Consider the following 19,811-nt stretch of genomic DNA (forward strand, 5'->3'; position numbering starts at 1 on the left):
TTCCTGGGTGTCCAGCTTGCAGATGGCAGACTGTGGGAATTCTCAGCCTCTATAATCACATAGCCGATCCCTATAATAAATCTTCACGTACATATATGTGTGTGTGTTTGTGTGTGTGTGTGTGTGTGTGTGTGTGTATCTATATCTACGTCTGTATCTATGTCTATATCTATATCTCCTCTTGGCTCTGTTTCTCTAGAAAACCCTGACTAATACACCAGTAGAAAAGATAGCTCCCGCAACCCTTGGGACTTCCCTGGTGGTCCAGTGGTTAAGACTTTGAGCTTCTACTGCAGGGGGCACGGGTTCAATCCCTGGCTGGGGAACTAAGATCCCGCATGCCATGCAGCACGGCCAAAAAAAAAAAAAAAAAGAAAAGAAAAGAAAAGAAAAGAAAAGAAAGCCCCAAAGCTTACGGGTTGATTGCCCTGCCGGACATAACCAGTTCTGCAGCCAACCTAATCCTAGCCTGTTCAAATCTCAGTCCCTCCGTGGATGGATCTAGAGACTGTCATACAGAGTGAAGTAAGTCAGAAGGAGAAAAACAAATATTGTATATTAATGCATATATGTGGAACCTAGAAAAATGGTACAGATGAACTGGTTTGCAGGGCAGAAATAGAGACACAGATGTACAGAACAAACGTATGGACACCAAGGGGGGAAAGTGGGGGTGGTGGTGTGATGAATTGGGAGACTGGGATTGACATGTATACACTGATATGTATAAAATGGATGACTAATAAGAACCTGCTGTATAAAAATAATAATAAAATTCAAAAAAAAAATCTCAGTCCCTCAAATGCTCTTTAAACTGGCTTTAGCATCTTAGTAGTTTCTTCATTAATAAATCAGTTGAATAAACTCTCTCCTATGTGCTCACTTCTATATTTTGTGAAAGAGTCCCATTTTTAACTTTTGAAAATTAGACTTTGAGTTAAGAAATACACATCAAAAACATTCAGGATAAAACTCTTCATGCCGTAGGGACTTCCCTGGTGGTGCAGTGGTTAAGAATCCGCCTGCCAGTGCAGAGGACATGGGTTCAATCTCTGGTCTGGGAAGATCTCACATGCTGCGGAGCAACTAAGCCCGTGCGCCACAACTACTGAGCCTGTGTTCTAGAGCCCGTGAGCCACAACTACTGAGCTCACGTGCCACAACTACTGAACCCTGCGTGCCTAGAGCCTGTGCTCCGCAACAAGAGAAGCCACCGCAATGAGAAGCCCGTGCGCAGCAATGAAGACCCTACGCAGCCAAAAATAAATAAATAAATAAATAAATAAATAAATAAATATATTTTTTAAAAAACTTGTAAAAAAAAAGACTCTTCATGCCGTAAAAACAGCTTCAGTGTATATGCATCCATTCTCAATTGGTGTAGTTACATCGTTTTTAGAAAATTACTCCGTTTAGAAGAGCAAAGCAAAAAGAAGATTGTATCCCTTCCATTTCTGAGCAGGGATAAGCTGCTTCATGGATGTTTAAGTTGAAATCGCAGGCGCTCTGGTCTCCTGACTGCTAGTGCCCCACCTCTGGGGAAGGGGGGTTACCTGGCAGAAGTCTACCCCCTCTATATAGATGAAGAGCCATAGCTGCCTCCAAGCTCTCAGCCTTGATGAAGTTGGAGATTTCGGATGGGCTTTCAAAGTCCAAGGCATCTTTCAGAATACACACGTGACCCGCAGCTTCTAGATGGTCCCTTTATCAAAAAACACACAGAGAAAGAAAAAGACAGGAGAAAAAAACATTAAAAGGACACAAGTTGCTGCTGTGGTTAAAACTGAAAACCAATCCAAAGATTAATCAAATCAAAAGTTAATAATACATATTTTCTGAATTGTCCTTTAGAGACAATCCACCTAAAATACATTCATCCACCAGTCTCAGATACCAGGATTGGGACTGGGGCCATGGCTGCGACCAAGGCCAGCAGGATGAAGGGCTAATTCAGGAAGGCTTGGCAGCCTTGAGACACAAGGCACCCACGGCCATTTCCAGTGACATTTGCTGTATCAGAAAGCTCCCTTCTTTGATTTCACTTTTTTCTCCTGTTTCTCAAAGTTTGTGTTTAGGCATCTGTGACTCAGTTTTTAATCAAGAATTCAAAAGTCACCCATTATCATTAGCTTCAAGAAATACTCCATGGCCTTTCCATTCTACCTCCCAAATATCTTTCAAATATGTCTCTTTTCTTCTCACCCCGGTTCAGTTCCTTGCAACAGAAATCTAAAATACAAATCCGATAAACCAAAAAGAAACTTCCTGAATGGCGGAAATAGCATGAGCAAAATCAAAGGGCAAATGAGAAACCAGGGGGAAAAAAACCAACTATTTACAACACTTACAGAAGGAAAGAAGCTAATTTGATTAATATATAAAGAACTCTCATAAGTCAATAAGAAAAAAACTTAACCCAATAGAAAAATAGGTATCACCATAAAATTTCAGTCCATGCCAAACAAAACAAAACAAAAACAAAAAACCCCCTACAATTGGGCTTTTAAATATGAGAAATGGTGATCAACTTCAGTCATCCTTTTAATGTAGAAAATTTGTAAAGATCAAAAGTCTGCCTATGGCTTCATGAAATAAACATTCCTATACTGGGTAAACTGGTACAACCTCTTCTGTGGGCAAAGTAGAAACAGCTAATATATTTAAAATGCACAAACTCTGTGACCAAACAACTCCACTTCTCAGAACTGATTCCAAAGACACACTTGGATATCAGTACAAAACATGCACCCAAGAATAAGCACCGAGGCTACATCCGAAGTAGCAAATAGACTAACACTGACCTCAGTGTGCATCAGCAGGGGACCAGTTATATTATGGCGCATATGAGGTACTCAGGTCTGATGCCATGAGAAGAGTGCAGATCACTGTGAAGTCATTTAGAATAAACTCCAAGACACATTGTTAATGAAAAGAGGACACATTGTTAATGAAGTGTTCTTCACAAGGTGAAGAACCCTTTGTGCATATATAGTATGTGTGCACGGAACATCTCTAGAAGGATACAGAAGAAATAGATAATAATGATTCTGTCTAAAGAGGACCAGGGACCAGGGTGGGGGAGAGATTATCTTCTCATCACACACCATTTTGCATGGCTGGATTCTTTGACCAGGTGCATATATTATCTTTTAAAATTGTTTGAGGTGCACGTGAATATACAACCAATCCAACCAGGTTCATTAAAACCCTCAAATGGGGACTCCCCTGGCGGTCCAGTGGTTAAGACTCTGTGCTTCCACTGCAGGGGACGCGGGTTTGATCCCTGGCTGGGGAACTAAGATTCTGCATGCTGCATAGCACAGACAAAAAAAAATTAAAAAAACAAAACAAAAAGCCTCAAATGGCTTGGGGTAGTCAGCCCAACTGTCAACTCCATGAGAATGGGGCCTGGATCTGTCTTGCTTACTGAATAAACTAACGGCTGAATGTGTCTCTGGGATCAAGTCCAAACGCCCTAGCCTAGCACACAGCACCCTTCATAGCTTGCATCCCCTGCACAGCCAGGCGCATCCCACTCTTGACACCCTTAGCTCCAGTCCAGCCCTTCCACCTGCAGGACACCCAATGCATCATGTCTTCTGAGCCCCATGACCATGTCCCAACGTTCCCCAATGCCAGCTCCCTTTGGTGAAATCTGACAGCCCCTGCTCCTAACACAGCCGTCTCTCTCACTGTTTCCATTGTTCTCCGAGCCCATCGCTACCACAAGCACTCTGGGATGCAGTTATATGAACAAGGCAGTCACATCGTACTTAGTGCTTCTATTACAGAATCAATAACCTACAAGGACCTACTGTATAGCACAAGGAACTATACTCAATATCTTGGAATAACCTATAATGGAAAAGAATCTGAAAAAGAATATGTGTGTGTGTGTGTGTGTGTGTGTGTGTGTGTGTGTGTAGAGAACTGAATCACTTTGTGGTACACCTGAAACTAATGCAACATTGTAAATCAACAAAACACAAAAAAAAAAAAAAAATTGGAAAAAACAAACAAACAAAAAAACACAAAATTAGCACATAGGTGGCAATCAAGGACACAAAATTACCCTTGAAAATCTCTTAAATCATCCAGGAGATACTATAGTACAAAGTTTAAACCCAATATAGCCATTTTTCCCCCCTAACTCCAGCAATAATAAAAATTGTTACTCTTCAGCTGAACACCAGATGGATTAGCTGGCTTGCAATTAGGGGCAACAGTGTATCAAATAATAAGAGTAAACATAGAAGAATGAAGGATCTAGAATCTTTAAGCAAAATGACCATAAAATGACCAACCTGCTTATACCGTGGGAGCCTCAGGGGAACTCAGGACCTCTGAAGAAACGTTAGATTCAAATCCTCAAGCCTGCACCCACTCTGGGGAATATGGTGAGAATCATCACCTACTCTACTACGGGAATGTTAAATTTTCTCTCTCTCTGTTTTCTCTTTTGTGTTGTAAATTAAATGCACAAGACTGCAGCTGTCACTGGGCCAAGAAAGAAAGACTAAGAGGCCTGGAGACTTGAGTTGGCTTCTGCTCTTGAAGCATGCTGAGTATCTTGATCTTATCATTTCCACTGTTAATGCTGATCCAAACACTGCCACTGCCCCGCACCCCAGAACTCGTCTGGAAATGCTGATGGCAACTGTTAATCAGAGCCAGAACAGAAGCCTGCAGGCAGTCTGCCTATCGGCTCGCTTCAGCCTAAAAATACACACCGTGCAAAACTAAGGGTGCAACGTGCTTCAGAGGATGGGTGAAATAATTGTTATTCCATCTTCTTAGAACTTTAAAATGAGAAGCCAAAAATAAAAAGGTGTTGATAAATGGAAAAGAGACAATTTGAATTCTACTTAGGAAATCCATACCTGAGAGATTTCTGGCTGATGCAGAATCTATAGGGTAGGGCATATGGGATGGGGGTGGTTAGGTACAGATAACGGCTCATTCTTGATTTATTAAGCCTATTTTCAAATGGCATTTCAACACTAGCTTTATTTATTTATTTATTTATTTATTTATTTTATTTATTTATTTTTGGCTGTGTTGGGTCTTCGTTTCTGTGCGAGGGCTTTCTCTAGTTGCAGTGAGCGGGGGCCACTCTTCAAGCGGTGTGCGGGCCTTTCACCGTCGCGGCCTCTCTTGTTGCAGGGCACAGGCTCCAGACACGCAGACTCAGTAGTTGTGGCTCACGGGCCCAGTTGCTCCGCGGCATGTGGGATCTTCCCAGACCAGGGCTCGAACCCATGTCCCCTGCATGGGCAGGCAGACTCTCAACCACTGTGCCACCAGGGAAGCCCAACACTAGCTTTATGATCTCATTAATATTCCAAAATAGTTTTTTTTTTTTAATCTTAATTCTCTATGGACTGATACTCGAGCCTGCTTTCCAGTTGACTTGTAACACCTTTAAATTGCTCTGTCCTGGTTCCTTCTGAAACTGAGCAGGACCCTGTGGGGCTCCTGGGCACAAAATCCTTTCTGTGTCCCCCGTTTCTTGTTTGCAGGACATAGGCTTCATTCAGCCTCCACAACCTTCCCTGAGTTCCAAAGGGCAGGTTCAAACAGTCGCTAATCAGGGAAGGGAGGGGATGCAGAGACAGGGGAGGAGGAGTCAGGACACAGCAGTGCAGCCTGGGGGCAGGGTCCTGGTTGGAGATTTTTATCTGGAGACCAGATTAAAGGGGTGCAGGCCCTGCACACACCCTAATCCTTATCAGCAACCCCATCCTTGAACCACTGCTATAAAACTCCTCACCAGGTATTTGAATTTCTGTGAAAAAACTTCCCAATTTTAAGTTTGGATTGGGACACACAGTTTCAAGGCCAGGAACCCGCTGTGTCCCCCTTTGCCTGGCAAAGCAATAAAGCTACTCTTTTCTACTTCACCCAGAACTCTGTCTCCGAGATTTGATTCCGCACTGGTGCACAGAGGCCGAGCTTTCGGCATCACTTCTGTGAGTGATAACTTGATTCAACTAATAAATTCCCTGAGCACCTATTATGTCCCAGGAGTTCTGGCTTATTTGGCTTAAGGAAGGCTTTTTATTTATTTATTTATTTGAGAATGAAAGCATCTCCAATAAATTAAGAGGCTTTGAGCATGTTCCAGGAATTGACTGAAGCTCCTTGCACACCCCTGACCCAAGATTCAAAGATTCAGTGGGACTCTACCTGCTTCCACCTGGCTGAAAGCCATCCCCTTTAACTGAGTACACAAAAAAGCTTAATCATTTGTGTGTTTAACTTATGTGAATTTCCATAAACTATGATGTCTTGATTAAAGAAAAAAAAAAAAGATAGGGCAGGCAACACGAATTGCATTCCATTCCATAGCCATGAGCCCCTGCATGATCCTGAGATGGGAAACAGGGGTCTAATATTCCTTAAGGCCATCCCACGCTGTGGGCCTCTGAGCATGACAGCTGGCTGGGACCAATGTTTCTCACAGGACATAGCATCTACTGGCAGCCCAGTGATGTCAACCAAGGCTCACCTTGGGGGGAAACAGTGTCATGTCACTGGTGGGGCAAAGTCACCTGTGTTGAACTGTGAAATGTTACCCTCTGACAATACTTCAAGACTGTCTGATACATTAAAAGAAATGATGCTGGTCTTGAATCCATGGTGGAGCTCAGCGAGATGAAGGTCTTTGTGTGGATCCAATGCCCGCGTGAACCCGTGAGCCCCAGTTCGGAAAGGTAAACTGCACAGAGCACTGTCCCCCTTGCCTTTCCGTAAATGAAGTGAGATGATAACACATTTGCAGGACATGGTGTTACCGTGCATGTTATCTTTGTGGGTGTGTTTTGTAAACAGTAAAGTGTATCTACTTTTTTAATGCAATTCTAATGGGATTCCTGTACTCAAGAGAATTACTGTTAGGAAATCACTCTTTTTAAAAGGAAGCAAAAATACAATCACAAAACAGGCAAAGCATCTAGACCAGGTCTCAAACCCAAATGTCTGCTGAGCTCAGACTGCTGAAATAAATGAATGGGGAGACGGGGGGCGGTGGGGACCATAAGGCATGAGGAGCCCTCCCCCAAACGGGAGAGAAAGGTCCCATCTGCAGGGGTCAGTCCTGCACTGTCTAATAAGGCAAAGTGGGCCAGCGGAGCACTGTGGACATGGCAAGTCTGAACAGAGTGGTGCTGAGTGTAAAATATACATACAGCTCATTCGTAACTTCTGTACTGATGACATGCTGCAATGATATTTGGATACACTGAGTTCATGGGAATGTATTACTAAAATTAATTTAATCTGTTTCTTTCTGCTTTGTGTAAAGTAACTACTAGAACGTTTTAAATGACACACGCGGCTCCCTTTATGTGTGAACACGCTGGATTAAATCCTCTCCAGCTCTAGACAGCGGGTACCATGAAGACACCGTCTCATGGTGGCCAGTTCTGCCAGTTCGCCAAGAGAAGCCAGGTATTTGAATTTCTGTGAAAAAGCTTCCCAATTTTAACCACCTCCCCTGCAAGTTATTTCCTGCTCCTTCAATGCCAACAATGTTTCTTATTCCCTTAAGTCTTCGAAAGTTCACAGGTCTGCTTTTCCCCTTTCCTTTACGGATAAGAATCAGTAAAGCCTTCACTCTGAAACGTGTGGCCTCCAGAGCATCCACTGCCATGTCCCCACTTCCTGCAGCCTTGAAGGTCCCCGTCACTCATTTGAACGGGAAGCACCCAACCCCCGGATCCAACCACAGCACCCCACCTACGCACACTCCCACCCCGGGGTATGCAATCTGGGACCGGGGGCTGCACTTTCAGACACTCAAACTCACTGTTTCTGGCTGGGCTTGAACTGGATGGATGTAGGGTTGGGAGGTGCTAGAAAAAGAAAACCTGACAGGAGTGGGAAGTGGACCCAAGACACAGAGAGCCATTGACTCCTGTCCATGTCATCTTAGCTGCAAAATCACGCCTGAAGCCCGCCCCACCTCCAGACTTTTTATAGGATAAGCCGTGAAATCTCAGTCCTTGCCCAGGCCGATTGGGGTTGGGTTTTCAGTGACGTGAGGCTGAAAATCTCTGTGAGGATCACAGACCAGCAGCTTAGAGCCTTTCTTGTTCGCTGATATAAAATCCACTTGTTGCATCTAGCTCCTTGTAAGCCATCAGAATCTCTGACCACAGCGGGTTATCTTTCCCCCATGCCCCTCCATCCCTTCCATGGCAACAGTCCTCTGACCTCAGAGGGTCCCAAAGCCCCTCCCTGTCTCCCGTTTCTTGTTTGGAGAAAAAGGCTTTAGTCTCCTAGACCCTCCCTGAATTCCGAAGAGTAGACTCAAGCAGTCACTACTTAGGGAAAGGGAGGGGACACAGAAACAGAGTAGAAGCAGTCAAGAAACAATAGTTCAAAACAACAAAAACGAAAGTAAATAAAAAAGGAAAAAATTTTTAAAAAAAGAAGAAAAAAATAGAAACAATAGTTCAGTGATAAAACAGAGTCCTGGATCCTCCTGAAGTGATACAGATAACAATCTGATGCATCTCTTTGAGTTGTTCTGCAAGAACTAAGACCCCTCACCCAGGTGGAGGATGGTGACTACACACTGAGCGTAAGCATGTGGACCCCAGACTGGGTGGAACCAGAAGGCTGAGGATTGAGATTCCCAGAACAGCACTCCATTACCTCCCCACCAACCAATCAAAAGAAAGGCATGCACCCTGCAGCCCTCATCCCAAATGTTGCCTTTAAAAACACTTCCCTGAAAACCATTGGGGAGTTCGGGTCTTTGGAGCACGAGCTGCCCATTCTCCTTACTTGGCACCTGCGATAAACACTGTACTTTCCTTCACCACAACCTGGTGTCAGTAGATTGGCTTTGCCGTGCATCGGGCGAGTGGACCCAAGGTTTGGTTGAGTAACACAGTGAGAAGTGGCCACTGCTCACTCGGCAGCACACACCAGAGCCCCACGAGCATCTCTGACATCTTGTCTCTCCTCTGCTGCATCATCCCAGGTCCTTCCAAATCATGTTCGAATCTATCCTCTCCCTCCCTGTGTCGCCACCTCAGTCCCTCGCCCTGTAATCCTGTTAGCATTCAATCCAGAACCTTCACTGTGGCAATGATTTGGCTCACGCCTGCCAGGCCGGCTGCTCTCTCTTGCTGGCTCTTCAGCTGCCTTGGCTTCTCAACTCCACAAGCCCCTTCCTGCCTCAGGGCATCCGCACATACAGGTCCTTTGGCCAGGAATGCTGTTCCCAACCTCTCTCCCTCTTCACCCAGGTAACCTACAGGTTTGAAACTCCAGCTTAAAAAGTTATTTCTCATACGCAAATGTTCACAGCGGCACTATTCATAGTAGCCAGTAAGTGGAAACAACCCAAACGTCCTTCAACTGATGGATGGACAAGCAAAATGTGATATGTCCATCAACGGAATGTATTATTCAGCTATAAAAGAATTAAGTACTGATGCATTATGTAAAGTCCTCAGAAAGGACCACATAGTGTATGATTCCATTTATATGAGATGTCCAGAATAGGCAAATCCATGGGGACAGAAAGATGAGCGGTTGCCCAGAGCTGGGGCGGGGGGGATGGGGAGGTGACTGCTAATGGGTCTGGGGTGCCTTTTGAGACGGCTGAAAATGTTCTGAAATTAGATAGTGGCAATGGTGTGTGACTTTATGAATATACTAAAAACCACTGAATTGGATGCTTTTAAAAGGGTGAATTTTATGGTATGTGAATTATATCTCAATAAAAAAAACTGTATGAGAAAGAAAAAACTATTTCTCAGGGGAGCCTCCCAGACCCCCCCGTAGAACTAGGTCTGTCCTTTGAAAATACTCTTACCACCCAGCACTTCTTCCTAGCACTGATCATATTGTAATTAAATAATCTGTGTAATCGTATGTCCGTGCTAGAAGGCTGGAAACTTCTTTCGAATGACAGGGCTTAGCACTGAGCTGATGTGCTAAAAATTCTCTGGTGGAATGGCTGCTGGCTTCCGCAGGGCTCACCTGTCCTTCCCTGGCTCCACGCCCAGGGTCTTCACAGTGCTGTGCCCACTAGAGATGCTCAATAATAAATATTTGCCAAATGAAGACAATAACCGACAATGATTACATCAGGGGGAGGAAAGGAAATAGCCTCTTCCCACTGACTTAATGTACCTCTGCAGTTTCTGAAACTGAGCAGGACCCTGTGGGGCTACTGGGCTCAGAAGCCCCTCTGTGTCCCCCATTTCTTGTTTGTAGGAAATACGCTGCAGCCTCCGTGACCTTCCCTGAGTCCCAAAGGGCAGGTTCAAACAGTTGCTAATCAGCGGAGGGAGGGGATGCAGAGACAAGGGGGGAGCAGTCAGGAGACAATAGAGCAGGGGGGTGGGATGAATTGGGAGCTAGGGATTGACATATAGACACTACTATGTATAAAATAGATAACTAATGAGAACCCGCTCTATAGCACAGGGAACTCTACTCAATGCACCGTGGTGACCTAAATGGGAAGGAAATCTAACAAAGAGGGGATATATGTATACATATAACTGATTCACATTGCTGTATAGCAGAAACTAACACAACATTGTAAAGCAACTATACTCCAATAAAAATTAATTAAAAAAAAAAGAAACTATAAAAAGAACTATAAAACTATAAAAAAGAAACCTTGGGGCAGGGTCCTGGTTCCACCTCAAGGGATACGCAGAACAATACCTTTGAGCTCTTCTGCAGAACTAAAACCCCCAACAAATGGAAGATGTTCACTACTTGATAAAGCAGTTTTCATTCCAGAGAGAAGGTCACAGTTTGATAACCTTGAGAACCACAGAAGCTCACCAGACCACCTGAGGCCAGATTAAAGGAATGTAGGCCCTGCACACACCCTGATCCTTATCAGCAACCCTGCCCTTGACCCATTGCTGTAAAACTCCTCAGGGACTTCCCTGGCGGTCCAGTGGTTAAGACTCCACACTTCCACCGCAGCAGCATGGGTTCAATCCCTGGTTGGGAAACTAAGATCCCGAATGCCGCGTGGCTCAGCCCAAACAAACAAAAACCAAAGCAGCTCCTCACCAAATCCTCCCAGGTCCGGACACACAGTTTTTGAGGGCACTAGCCCACTGTGACCCCCTTTGCCTGGCAAAGCAATAAAGCTATTGCTTTCTACTTCACCCAAAACTCTGCTTCCGAGATTCGATTTGGCACCGGGGCACAGAGGTCAAGTTTTCGGCATCATTTCCTTGGCATCTTCTAAAGAAAAAGTAGAAAACTTGAATAGGCTCAGACTTTTTTCCTTCCCATATGCTCGGCACTCACAGCAGAATTCAAACTTAGACCAGCAGAAGGCAGCTGGGCAGTAGGGTCAGGGCTGCATTGGATGCCATGATGTTTGCCTTTCTTCCTTTTTTTTTTTTCCCTTCCAGTGAGTTTCCAGAAAGTCTTGTTTGCTTCTGTTATCTAAAGTGCTTCCCATTCAAATAAAAACTCTTTTATACACCATTTTCCAGATGAAGAAACACAGAAGGAAGAACACAAAGTCACAGCCACTGTACAAGTGCTGCTCTCACTCGGGGACACTGCACTCACTTGGGTGCCAGGGCACTCATCCAAGCACTGACTTCTAGGACTCCCTACTCTGGACCTAGCAAGCCTCAATCCTTCACCTTTTCTTCTTTTCCATCTCTCTCTCTTTTTATTTTGTATGTATGTATGTATGTATGTATGTATTCTATTTAAAAATTTTTTTGGCCATACCTTGCGGCTTGCGGGCTCTTAGTTCCCCAACCAGGGATTGAACCTGGGCCCTTGGCACTGAAAGTGCAGAGTCCTAACCGCTGGACTGGCAGGGAATTCCCTTCTTTTCCCTCTCTCTTCCTGCATTTCCCTAAACCCTTAGCAGTGCTGCAGACAAACTCTAGGTGTGAGGCCCAGTAGTCTAGCAAGTCTCTGATAGTCCGGTTTAGAGCAAGGGGTCAGCATACCTTCCCTGGAAATGGTCAGAGAGTAAATACCTCTGGGTTTGCAGGTGGATGATCTCTGGCCAACTGCTCAGCTCTGGTATTTATTTTAGCCTAGCAGGAGGCGCACTTTGAAACTCTGATCTCCTGTTACCTCGTCACTAAAGCAACGGTGTGACTGTTTTGTTTCTAGTTTTTTTACATCTATGACTTGGGCAATTTAAACTTCGACCTTTACTGTTAGCAACTGATCTGAACCCCTTCGCCTGATTTAGAGGATCCTCAAGATTGCCTGGTTCTTCTGGAAACGGTTGGCAGCCCCAGGGGATTAGGGGTGAATGGGGACCCGCGGGTCCCCTCGCTGCACCCGGCTTCTAGCTGAGTCAGGTGACACCATGGGGACACAGACCAAATGGAGGCGCAGACAGCAGCGCTGCTGGGCAGGCCAGGCTCCCTGATTCTCGTCCACACAAGAGCCCACGTAACAGTGCCAGCAAACCGCATACCCCAAACAGAGCTCCTTTTTTTTTTTTTTTTTTTTTTTAAAGATGCTAGTTCTTTATGTATTTATTTATTTTTGGCTGCGTTCGGTCTTCATTGCCGCATGCGGGCTTTTTCTCTAGCTGCGGGGAGTGGGGGCCTTCATTGCAGTGCGTGGGCTTCTTACTGCGGTGGCTTCTCTTGTTGTGCAGCACGAGCTCTAGGCGCGTGGGCTCAGTAGTTGTGGCGCACGGACTTCAGTAGTTGTGGCGCACGGGCTTCAGTAGTTGTGGCTCACGGGCTCTAGAGCGCAGGCTCAGTAGTTGTGGCGCACGGACTTCAGTAGTTGTGGCGCACAGGCTTCAGTAGTTGTGGCGCACGGGCTTAGATGCTCCGAGGCATGTGGGATCTTCCCGGACCAGGGCTTGAACCCGTGTCCCCTGCGTTGGCAGGCGGATTCTTAACCAGTGTGCCACCAGGGAAGTCCCCAGAGCTCCTTTTTGTTCAGAGGTGAAAAAACACCTCTGACGCAGGTTTCTAACATTTATAAGTGCTTAGGAGACAACCCCAGAGAGTAGGCCCTGATTAGGGTTTTAAAAATTCTAGCAAACAGCCCCTAGGTTAGAAGGGAAAGTTACCTGACCCAGGGCAGACTGATTATACCGAAGGATATGTAAGGTGCCACATAGACAATAAAACAGTCCCTCTCTAGTTATCAATCCGCAGACAAATATTCCCCCCACATGCCTTCTCCATCACCTACACCTTCTAAAAAACTCCTAGACAGCAGAGGCCCAAGGTTACTACAAAGACCCCAATATACCCAGCTTTTCTTGGTTTTCTCTCAGTATTTTCCCTCTATAACGAAGGAAGTTGTGGATTTTTTTTTTTTTTTTCCCCTCTCACTCCTGATGAAGTTAATTTGTAGATCAGGACCCACAAAGTGGAGGCCACCCCATGGCCCGGCTGATGTCACAAATCTCAGCGCAAGTCAGTCTGTGTTATAGGACAGGCCTCATGGTCAAGGAAACAATACACATCAGTCACGATGCTCTGACTCATCTTTGGCGGGGTCCCTGACCCTAGAGAAACAGGGCCTGCTACCTTGTAAGGAAATCCCTGATGGCCTAGCCAGTCATGCCCTGTTTCCATGTTGTTGCTTCTGAGATTCTATAAAACTCGCTCTCAGCCAAAATCCCTCAGAAGAGGGCTAGGCTGCTTGGGAGGCATTGTGCCCCCAAATCCATAGACTGTTTTCCCTTGAATAAGGGGAATCAGCGTCATTACTAAATTGTATTCGTTTTGTCGTTTGACACTCTCCATATTCAATTGTCAAGCCCTGTGCGTTTCACTTCTTATATGTGTCACTTCCAAATGGCATCTCCTCTGCCACCATCCTGATCTACCCTTCAGGCTGCAGCCCAAACCATCTTCCACGACATATAAATCTGATAGCGTTTCATGGTTGCATCCCGTGCCTGGCACAAAACTGCAGGTCCTGTGTGACCTGCATCCTACCTGCCTCTCAGCCACGTCTGCAGACTCCCCGGAGGGCGGGGTACCACTGACGTTTTGAGCTCGTTCAATCTCTGTCGTAGGGCTGTGCCGTGCATTGCAGGGTGTGTAGCTGCACGCCTGGCCTCTACCCACTGGATGCCAGGAGCCCCTCACCCCCAGTTGTGACAACAAAAATGCCTCCACGTACTACTCCATGCCCCCGGGGGCAAAATCACTCCTTCCTCCTCTGCACATTCTCTTGGCCTCTGCTCCCATGGAGAATCACTGACCTAGAACATTCTGTTCTGCTAAGTTTGCACAACTCAGTTTGGGAAGGGATCCGCTCTTGTCCACATCCTACCTGCTGCCCCTCTGCCTGAGACACCCCCCAACACTAACCCTTCCCTGCCTTGCCAACTCAGGTTCATATTCTTACGAATAGCCCACATTTATTAAGTGTGTACTAAGCACCAAGCCTGGTTCAAAACACTGAAAATGTATTAACTCATATTTGATCCTCATAACAAGCCTGCGTGGCAGGTCTGAGCTGCCATTATGTAACCTGGCTTAGATCTTAGGGATTTTAAGCAGGGAAGCCGCCTTGTGAAGGCAGGAGGTCTGCTCCAGAGCTTGTGTCTTTCTATCAGTTTGCGATGCCTGAACCGTCCCACGTCTAGCCTGGGGTGGCTCCCCAGAGCATCCTACACGTCCAGTCCTGTACGGATGTGCCCATCACAAGTCAGCATCGCTATTTATGTATCGGGTGTTCACTCACAACTACAAGCTTGAGTGTGCAAGAATAGACTCGTCCTTCTTTTTCTAAGTCCCTTCTTAATTAACTCAGACACCCTCCCCTGCTAGACTGATGAGGACCCCGATCTTACTCACTGGAGGGGGGGTTCCCTCCGCTGCTGCCCAGGGTCCCTGGAGGGTCTCAGGGGTCTTCCCCAGAGAACGTTTGAGGAGCTCCTCTGGTTCTCACTGCTTCCTGGTAATTGGCTCCCAGGGAAGTCTGTCACCATGGAAACCTCCCTCCCCCTCCCCTTCAGGACACCCAGCATCATTTCCTCAAGGAACCTAGGCTTTCACAAGACAGAAGATGTCTTCCAGCAACTTCCGCTTTTCCCTTTTTCTTCCCCCCCCCACCCCCCAGCCATCCTTCCTGAGTGAAGGGGAGACCAAAGCCTGGCTCTGAAGAGAGAGCAAAGCACAAAGAACAATCTTTATTCCGCGTCATGCGCAGCCAGGAAAACACAGAACAAAGTAACTAAAGGGCCCTGCACCCTGCTGAATGTCCGTGGAAGTGCCCGCCTGGCTCCCCTGAGGGACCTTTGGTGGCTGCAAGCCTTTGGAAGATTTGGGCTCCGGTGTACAGCTCGAGTGAGGAGTGGGGTGTTAAATAATGGATGTTCTCTCTAGTTTCCGCAGCATAAACTACGGGTGCAGGCTCTGCTGGGCTGGCCCCTCTCTCTCTCTGGCCTCCTTTCCTTGCCTTAGTCCAGAGAGCATGGATTCTTTCTGTTTCTCAAGCCTGTCAAGCTTGCTCTGGCCCCAGGACCTGTGTCCGTGCTATTACCCTGTCCCAGGTCCATCCATCCTTCCAGATCCTTGAGTGGCTGCCTCCTTCTGTCACTGGGGTCTTGGCCGGAATGTCACCTCCTCAGAGAGTCCTCCTCTGAAGCCGCAGCCCCAGTCACCTCCTTCATTTCTGGTTAATCCTGCAATCTCTCTCTCCCCCACTGCAATGTGCTCCATGAGGATAGAGACCACCATGTACCTCCTGGCTGTTTATGTCCAAATGGGTGACAGCTGGGACTTCCCTGGCGGTCCAGTGGTTAAGACTCCGCACTTCCACGGCAGGGGGCATGGGTTCGATCCCTGGTGGGGGAATTAAGATCCCGCAGGCCGCACAGCACGGCCAAAAAATAAATAAATAAACAGTGGTGAGCATAGCTGCCTTCCAAATGAGTGATGGCGGTGCCACTGACTTAAGATAAACCTGTGCGGTGAAAATCCTCATGGGAAAAACCTAACCCTAAACTTCAGAAGACTGACGTATCCTGCCCCTGCTGCTCTTTAGGAGAACTAACATATTTGAGGAGAAAGGGATGTGAAAGGGGAGGTGTAGCCCCAGTCACTCATTTGGATGATGAGGAAGAAGGCCCACAGAGGGGAAGTCAATTGAGAAATTTCATGAAGCAAGTCAGTTTGCTTAAAAAAAAAAAAAAAAAGCTGCTATGAAACTTCAGGCACTAATCAGCTCCCTCCCTGCCCTGCGGACTTACCTTCCAGCAGGGAGAAGAGAAAAAGTGGAGGAATAAACCTAGAAAACAAGATAACTGCAGGAAAAGATAAATGTTAAGAAGATAACCAGGCAAGGAGATGGGGAAGGTGGAAACGGCAGAGGAGAAGAGGGAAGGCTACTTTGTGGGTTTTTCTGTTTTGTTTTTTCGCTACACTTCGCAGGCACGCTGGATCTTAGTTCCCCGACCAGGGATTGAACCCGTGCCCCCCTGCAGTGGAAGCTTAGAGTCTTAACCATTGGACCGCCAGGGAAGTCCAAGGAAAGGCTACTTTGGATGGCAGGTCCAGTAACACTGGTTTGCACTTTTGCTGCTCCTTCTGCCTGGAAATCCTGGTCCACCCCTACTCCCACCCCCGCCCCGCCAGGCCGCCCCAGCTTCAAGGGACCCTCGTGGCACCCAGGATGCCGCGCAAATGTCACTCTAACACGGAGGTCTCCCCGGAGCATCCCGCCTAAAACAGCGCACGCGCACAAGCGGCCCTCGCGGGTGCGCGTACAAGGGTCTAGAGGTATCACTGTAGATTTATACCCATGCGTTTGTATTCTTTCTCTCCCGTCCCCGCCGACGTGCCGCGTCCCGAAGCCCCGACTTCGCGTTCCGTCGCCGCCTCCCCAAACCTAGGGCGCTCACGATCCATACGGAGCGTCCGTGACGACGGCCGCGCGGAGATGCGGCCGCAGAACGCCGAGCAGCCTCCGCCGCGCTGCCTGCCTCGCGGGGCCGCCGCGGCGCCGGGCACCAGCGGCGTCACCGGCCGAGCGGCCTCGGGGGAGCGTTAGGACCGCAGCGCCGGGCGGGGCCCGGGCCCCGCGCCGGAGCCGGACACGCGCCCCTCGCCGCCCCGCGCCCTCCGGCCGGTCCGTTTGGGCGCGCGGTTCGGGGAGGCCGGGCCGACCCCCGCGCCCCCGGCCGGTGCCCCCGCCGGGACCCGCGCCGCCGCCGCACCTACCGGACGCGCTGGGCCGTGATGGCGTTGCCCGTGTGCCGCCGGAGCACCGCCAGGAACAGGAGCCGCATGGCGCCGCCGCCGCCGCCGCCGCCCGGCCGTCCACCGCCCGCCAAGGCCGGGCCCGGGGCGGGGCGGCGACGCGGGCCGGGGCGGCCGGGGTCCGTCAGCCCGCCCGCCGCTCCCCAGGCCGCGCCCGCGCTCGCCGGTTCCGGGGCCGGGGGTCAGGGGCGCGCGGGGCGGCGGCGGGGGCGTGTCCGGGGGTTAGGGGACGGGGCGCGGGGCCCCTCCCACGGGACCAGCGGCAGGGGATCCTCGGGTCCCCAAGGGAACCAGAAGAGACTCCCACGGGGGGTCCCGGAGGGGCCACAGGTCTGCTTCCATGGGGACTGTCACCAGAGGTGATTTCGGGTCCCTTCGCACAGAGATAAGGGGTGGGTGGCCACAATCTCCTGCCACAGGGACCAGAGTTGGCCACAGGCTCCCCACCACACACACACACACACACACACACACACACTCAGAGGGACCAGGTTGGCTGCGCGCTGCTGCCATGGGGACCAGGGGTCCGCGGGTCCCTTTCCACGGCGGCCGGCACCAGGGGTGATAGCCGAGTCCCTCCCACAGGGACCAGAGGAGGCCATGGGGGGACTCCCAAGGGGACCAGGGTGAGCAGTGTCCGCTTCCATGGGGCCACCGCCAGGGACTTCTGGTGTCTCTTGAAAATGAGAGATGGGGCAATAGCAGCCATCTTTCCCACAGTAAACAGAGCTAAGAAGCAGGTGCCCCTTCAGAGTGTTGAGAGAAACTGAGGGCTATTTAAAATTTCAGTTAGAGCAAAAGTTTACTCCAGTTGGGTAGCACAGAACCGGAAGTGGCCACAAGGGCCCACAAACAGGAGCTGCGGTGAGGCTTTTATACCTAAAAGGCAGAAGCAAAGTAAGGAAATTATTAATTGGCTACTGCTGAAAGTCTAGTTGGCTCTTCGTGATTGGTTGTCTTTAGGTTTCGATTCTGTAACCTTGAGGCATTTGCAGCTTAGGTTTTGGTTTGATTAAGGAAGAACCTGGGCATTTAAGCTCCCTCAGTCAGGTGGCCTCCTTGTTTAACAGATGGGACCTGAGCTCCCCAGTTTACCACAGTGGTTGTAGGTGCATTTCAGTTCCTTTGTGAGCTCAATCTGTATTCCTGTTGTTAGATGTTGAAGTTTATATCTTGGCTCCATAGTCACCAGGGACAGAGACCTCTCTCTTTCTTCTCCAGCATGGTCTTGTTTGGCCTTTATTCTTTGTTTTTTTAAAATTTTTATTCATTTATTTATTTATTGGCTGCATTGGGTCTTCGTTGCTGTGCGCAGGCTTTCTCTAGTTGCTGCAAGTGGGGGCTTACCCTTCGTTGCGGTGCGCAGGCTTCTCATTGCGGTGGCTTCTCTTGCTGTGGAGCACGGGCTCTAGGTGCGCAGGCTTCAGTAGTTGTGGCACATGGGCTCAGTAGTTGTGGCTCACAGGCTCTAGAGTGCAGGCTCAGTAGTTGTGGTGCTCAGGCTTAGTTGCTCCGTGGCATGTGGGATCTTCCCAGACCAGGGCTTGAACCCATGTCCCCTGCATTGGCAGGCAGATTCTTAACCACTGCGCCACCAGGGAAGTCCCTGGCCTTTATTCTTAAGATGGCCTCTAGGTGCAATGTGACTGCCAGAGCTCCACCCATCACATTCGCATTACAGGCCAGCAAGAAGGAAGGGCAAAATGGTGCATTTCATTTTAAGGGCCCCTCCTGGAATTACACACCGCCTCTGTGACTTTATCTTACTGTGCACATGACCACATCTTCCACCCAAGGCAGCTGGGAAATACAGTCTGTTAGCTGGGTACATTGCCACCCTGAATAAAATGGTGTACTAGGATGTGGACATTATCTTTTTCAGGGCTACCATTCAATCCACTTCAGAGGCGCCTTTCACAGATGGCTGCATGTACGAAGGCCTCCCCCTCCCCCCCCCATGCTCTCTGTCCCTTCTGTACTGACCCCATTCTGTTTCATGATCAGGGAATGGCGGGCCCACCCTTCACCCTGGTCCTGAGCTCACTCACCGCTCTAACCTCCGCTTGCTGGGGACAAAGTCCTGCACTGGGAAGGCCCTCAATAGATGTTTGTTGGATTAAATAAAACCACTGAATTTGCTCTGTTGTGAGATTTTATTCCCATGAGAGTGCATTCCTGATTTTTTTTAGTGAAAGTCAGTGCTGCCACAATAGGATTTGCTAGGCTGAAGCTGGCTTTTATTCGATTTTTCTGGAAGACACCAGTTCCATGAGGTAAGAAATTCTGACATATCTTTGGGGGCCCATAACTTTATGCTTTCATGGCTTCCGTTTACCCATTTGGAAAATAAGAACTATAAACAGTATCATAGTTAATTAGTTCATTTTGATGAAGTCTTTTATGATTCTCCCAAGTAGGTAATATAAAAGAGTACGAAGACAACTGTGTTATTATTGAATAATGTAGAAATAATTACGGGGGGGGGGTGCGTAGAACAGAAAAGGTTGTTGGCACCTCTTAGGAGATTTATCCAGATGCTTCTAACATAAGGGTCTTAAAATATATGTAGAGAAAAATTTGTTTTTTCTTTGATCATAGTGTTTG

The 19,811-nt window shown here is 48.1% G+C and overlaps 1 protein-coding gene across 5 annotated transcripts in view; it reads right to left on the reverse strand.

Annotated features, from left to right (window-relative positions):
- The window catches only part of GLT1D1 (glycosyltransferase 1 domain containing 1), a 108,846-nt gene that overhangs the window by 79,743 nt on the left and 9,292 nt on the right, over positions 1-19,811 (reverse strand). For 3 of the 5 annotated variants that reach the window (XM_036874809.1, XM_036874814.1, XM_036874813.1), the window contains exon 3: positions 1,554-1,702. In XM_036874809.1, coding sequence (XP_036730704.1) covers positions 1,554-1,702 — 149 coding nt within the window. Of the gene's footprint in view, positions 1-1,553; positions 1,703-13,934; positions 14,067-17,168; positions 17,322-19,811 lie in introns of those variants that run through there. The other 2 variants (XM_036874812.1, XM_036874810.1) reach the window with 2 other exon arrangements.

The sequence above is a fragment of the Balaenoptera musculus genome, chromosome 14 (assembly GCF_009873245.2).
Source record: "Balaenoptera musculus isolate JJ_BM4_2016_0621 chromosome 14, mBalMus1.pri.v3, whole genome shotgun sequence".
Lineage (NCBI taxonomy): Eukaryota > Metazoa > Chordata > Mammalia > Artiodactyla > Balaenopteridae > Balaenoptera > Balaenoptera musculus.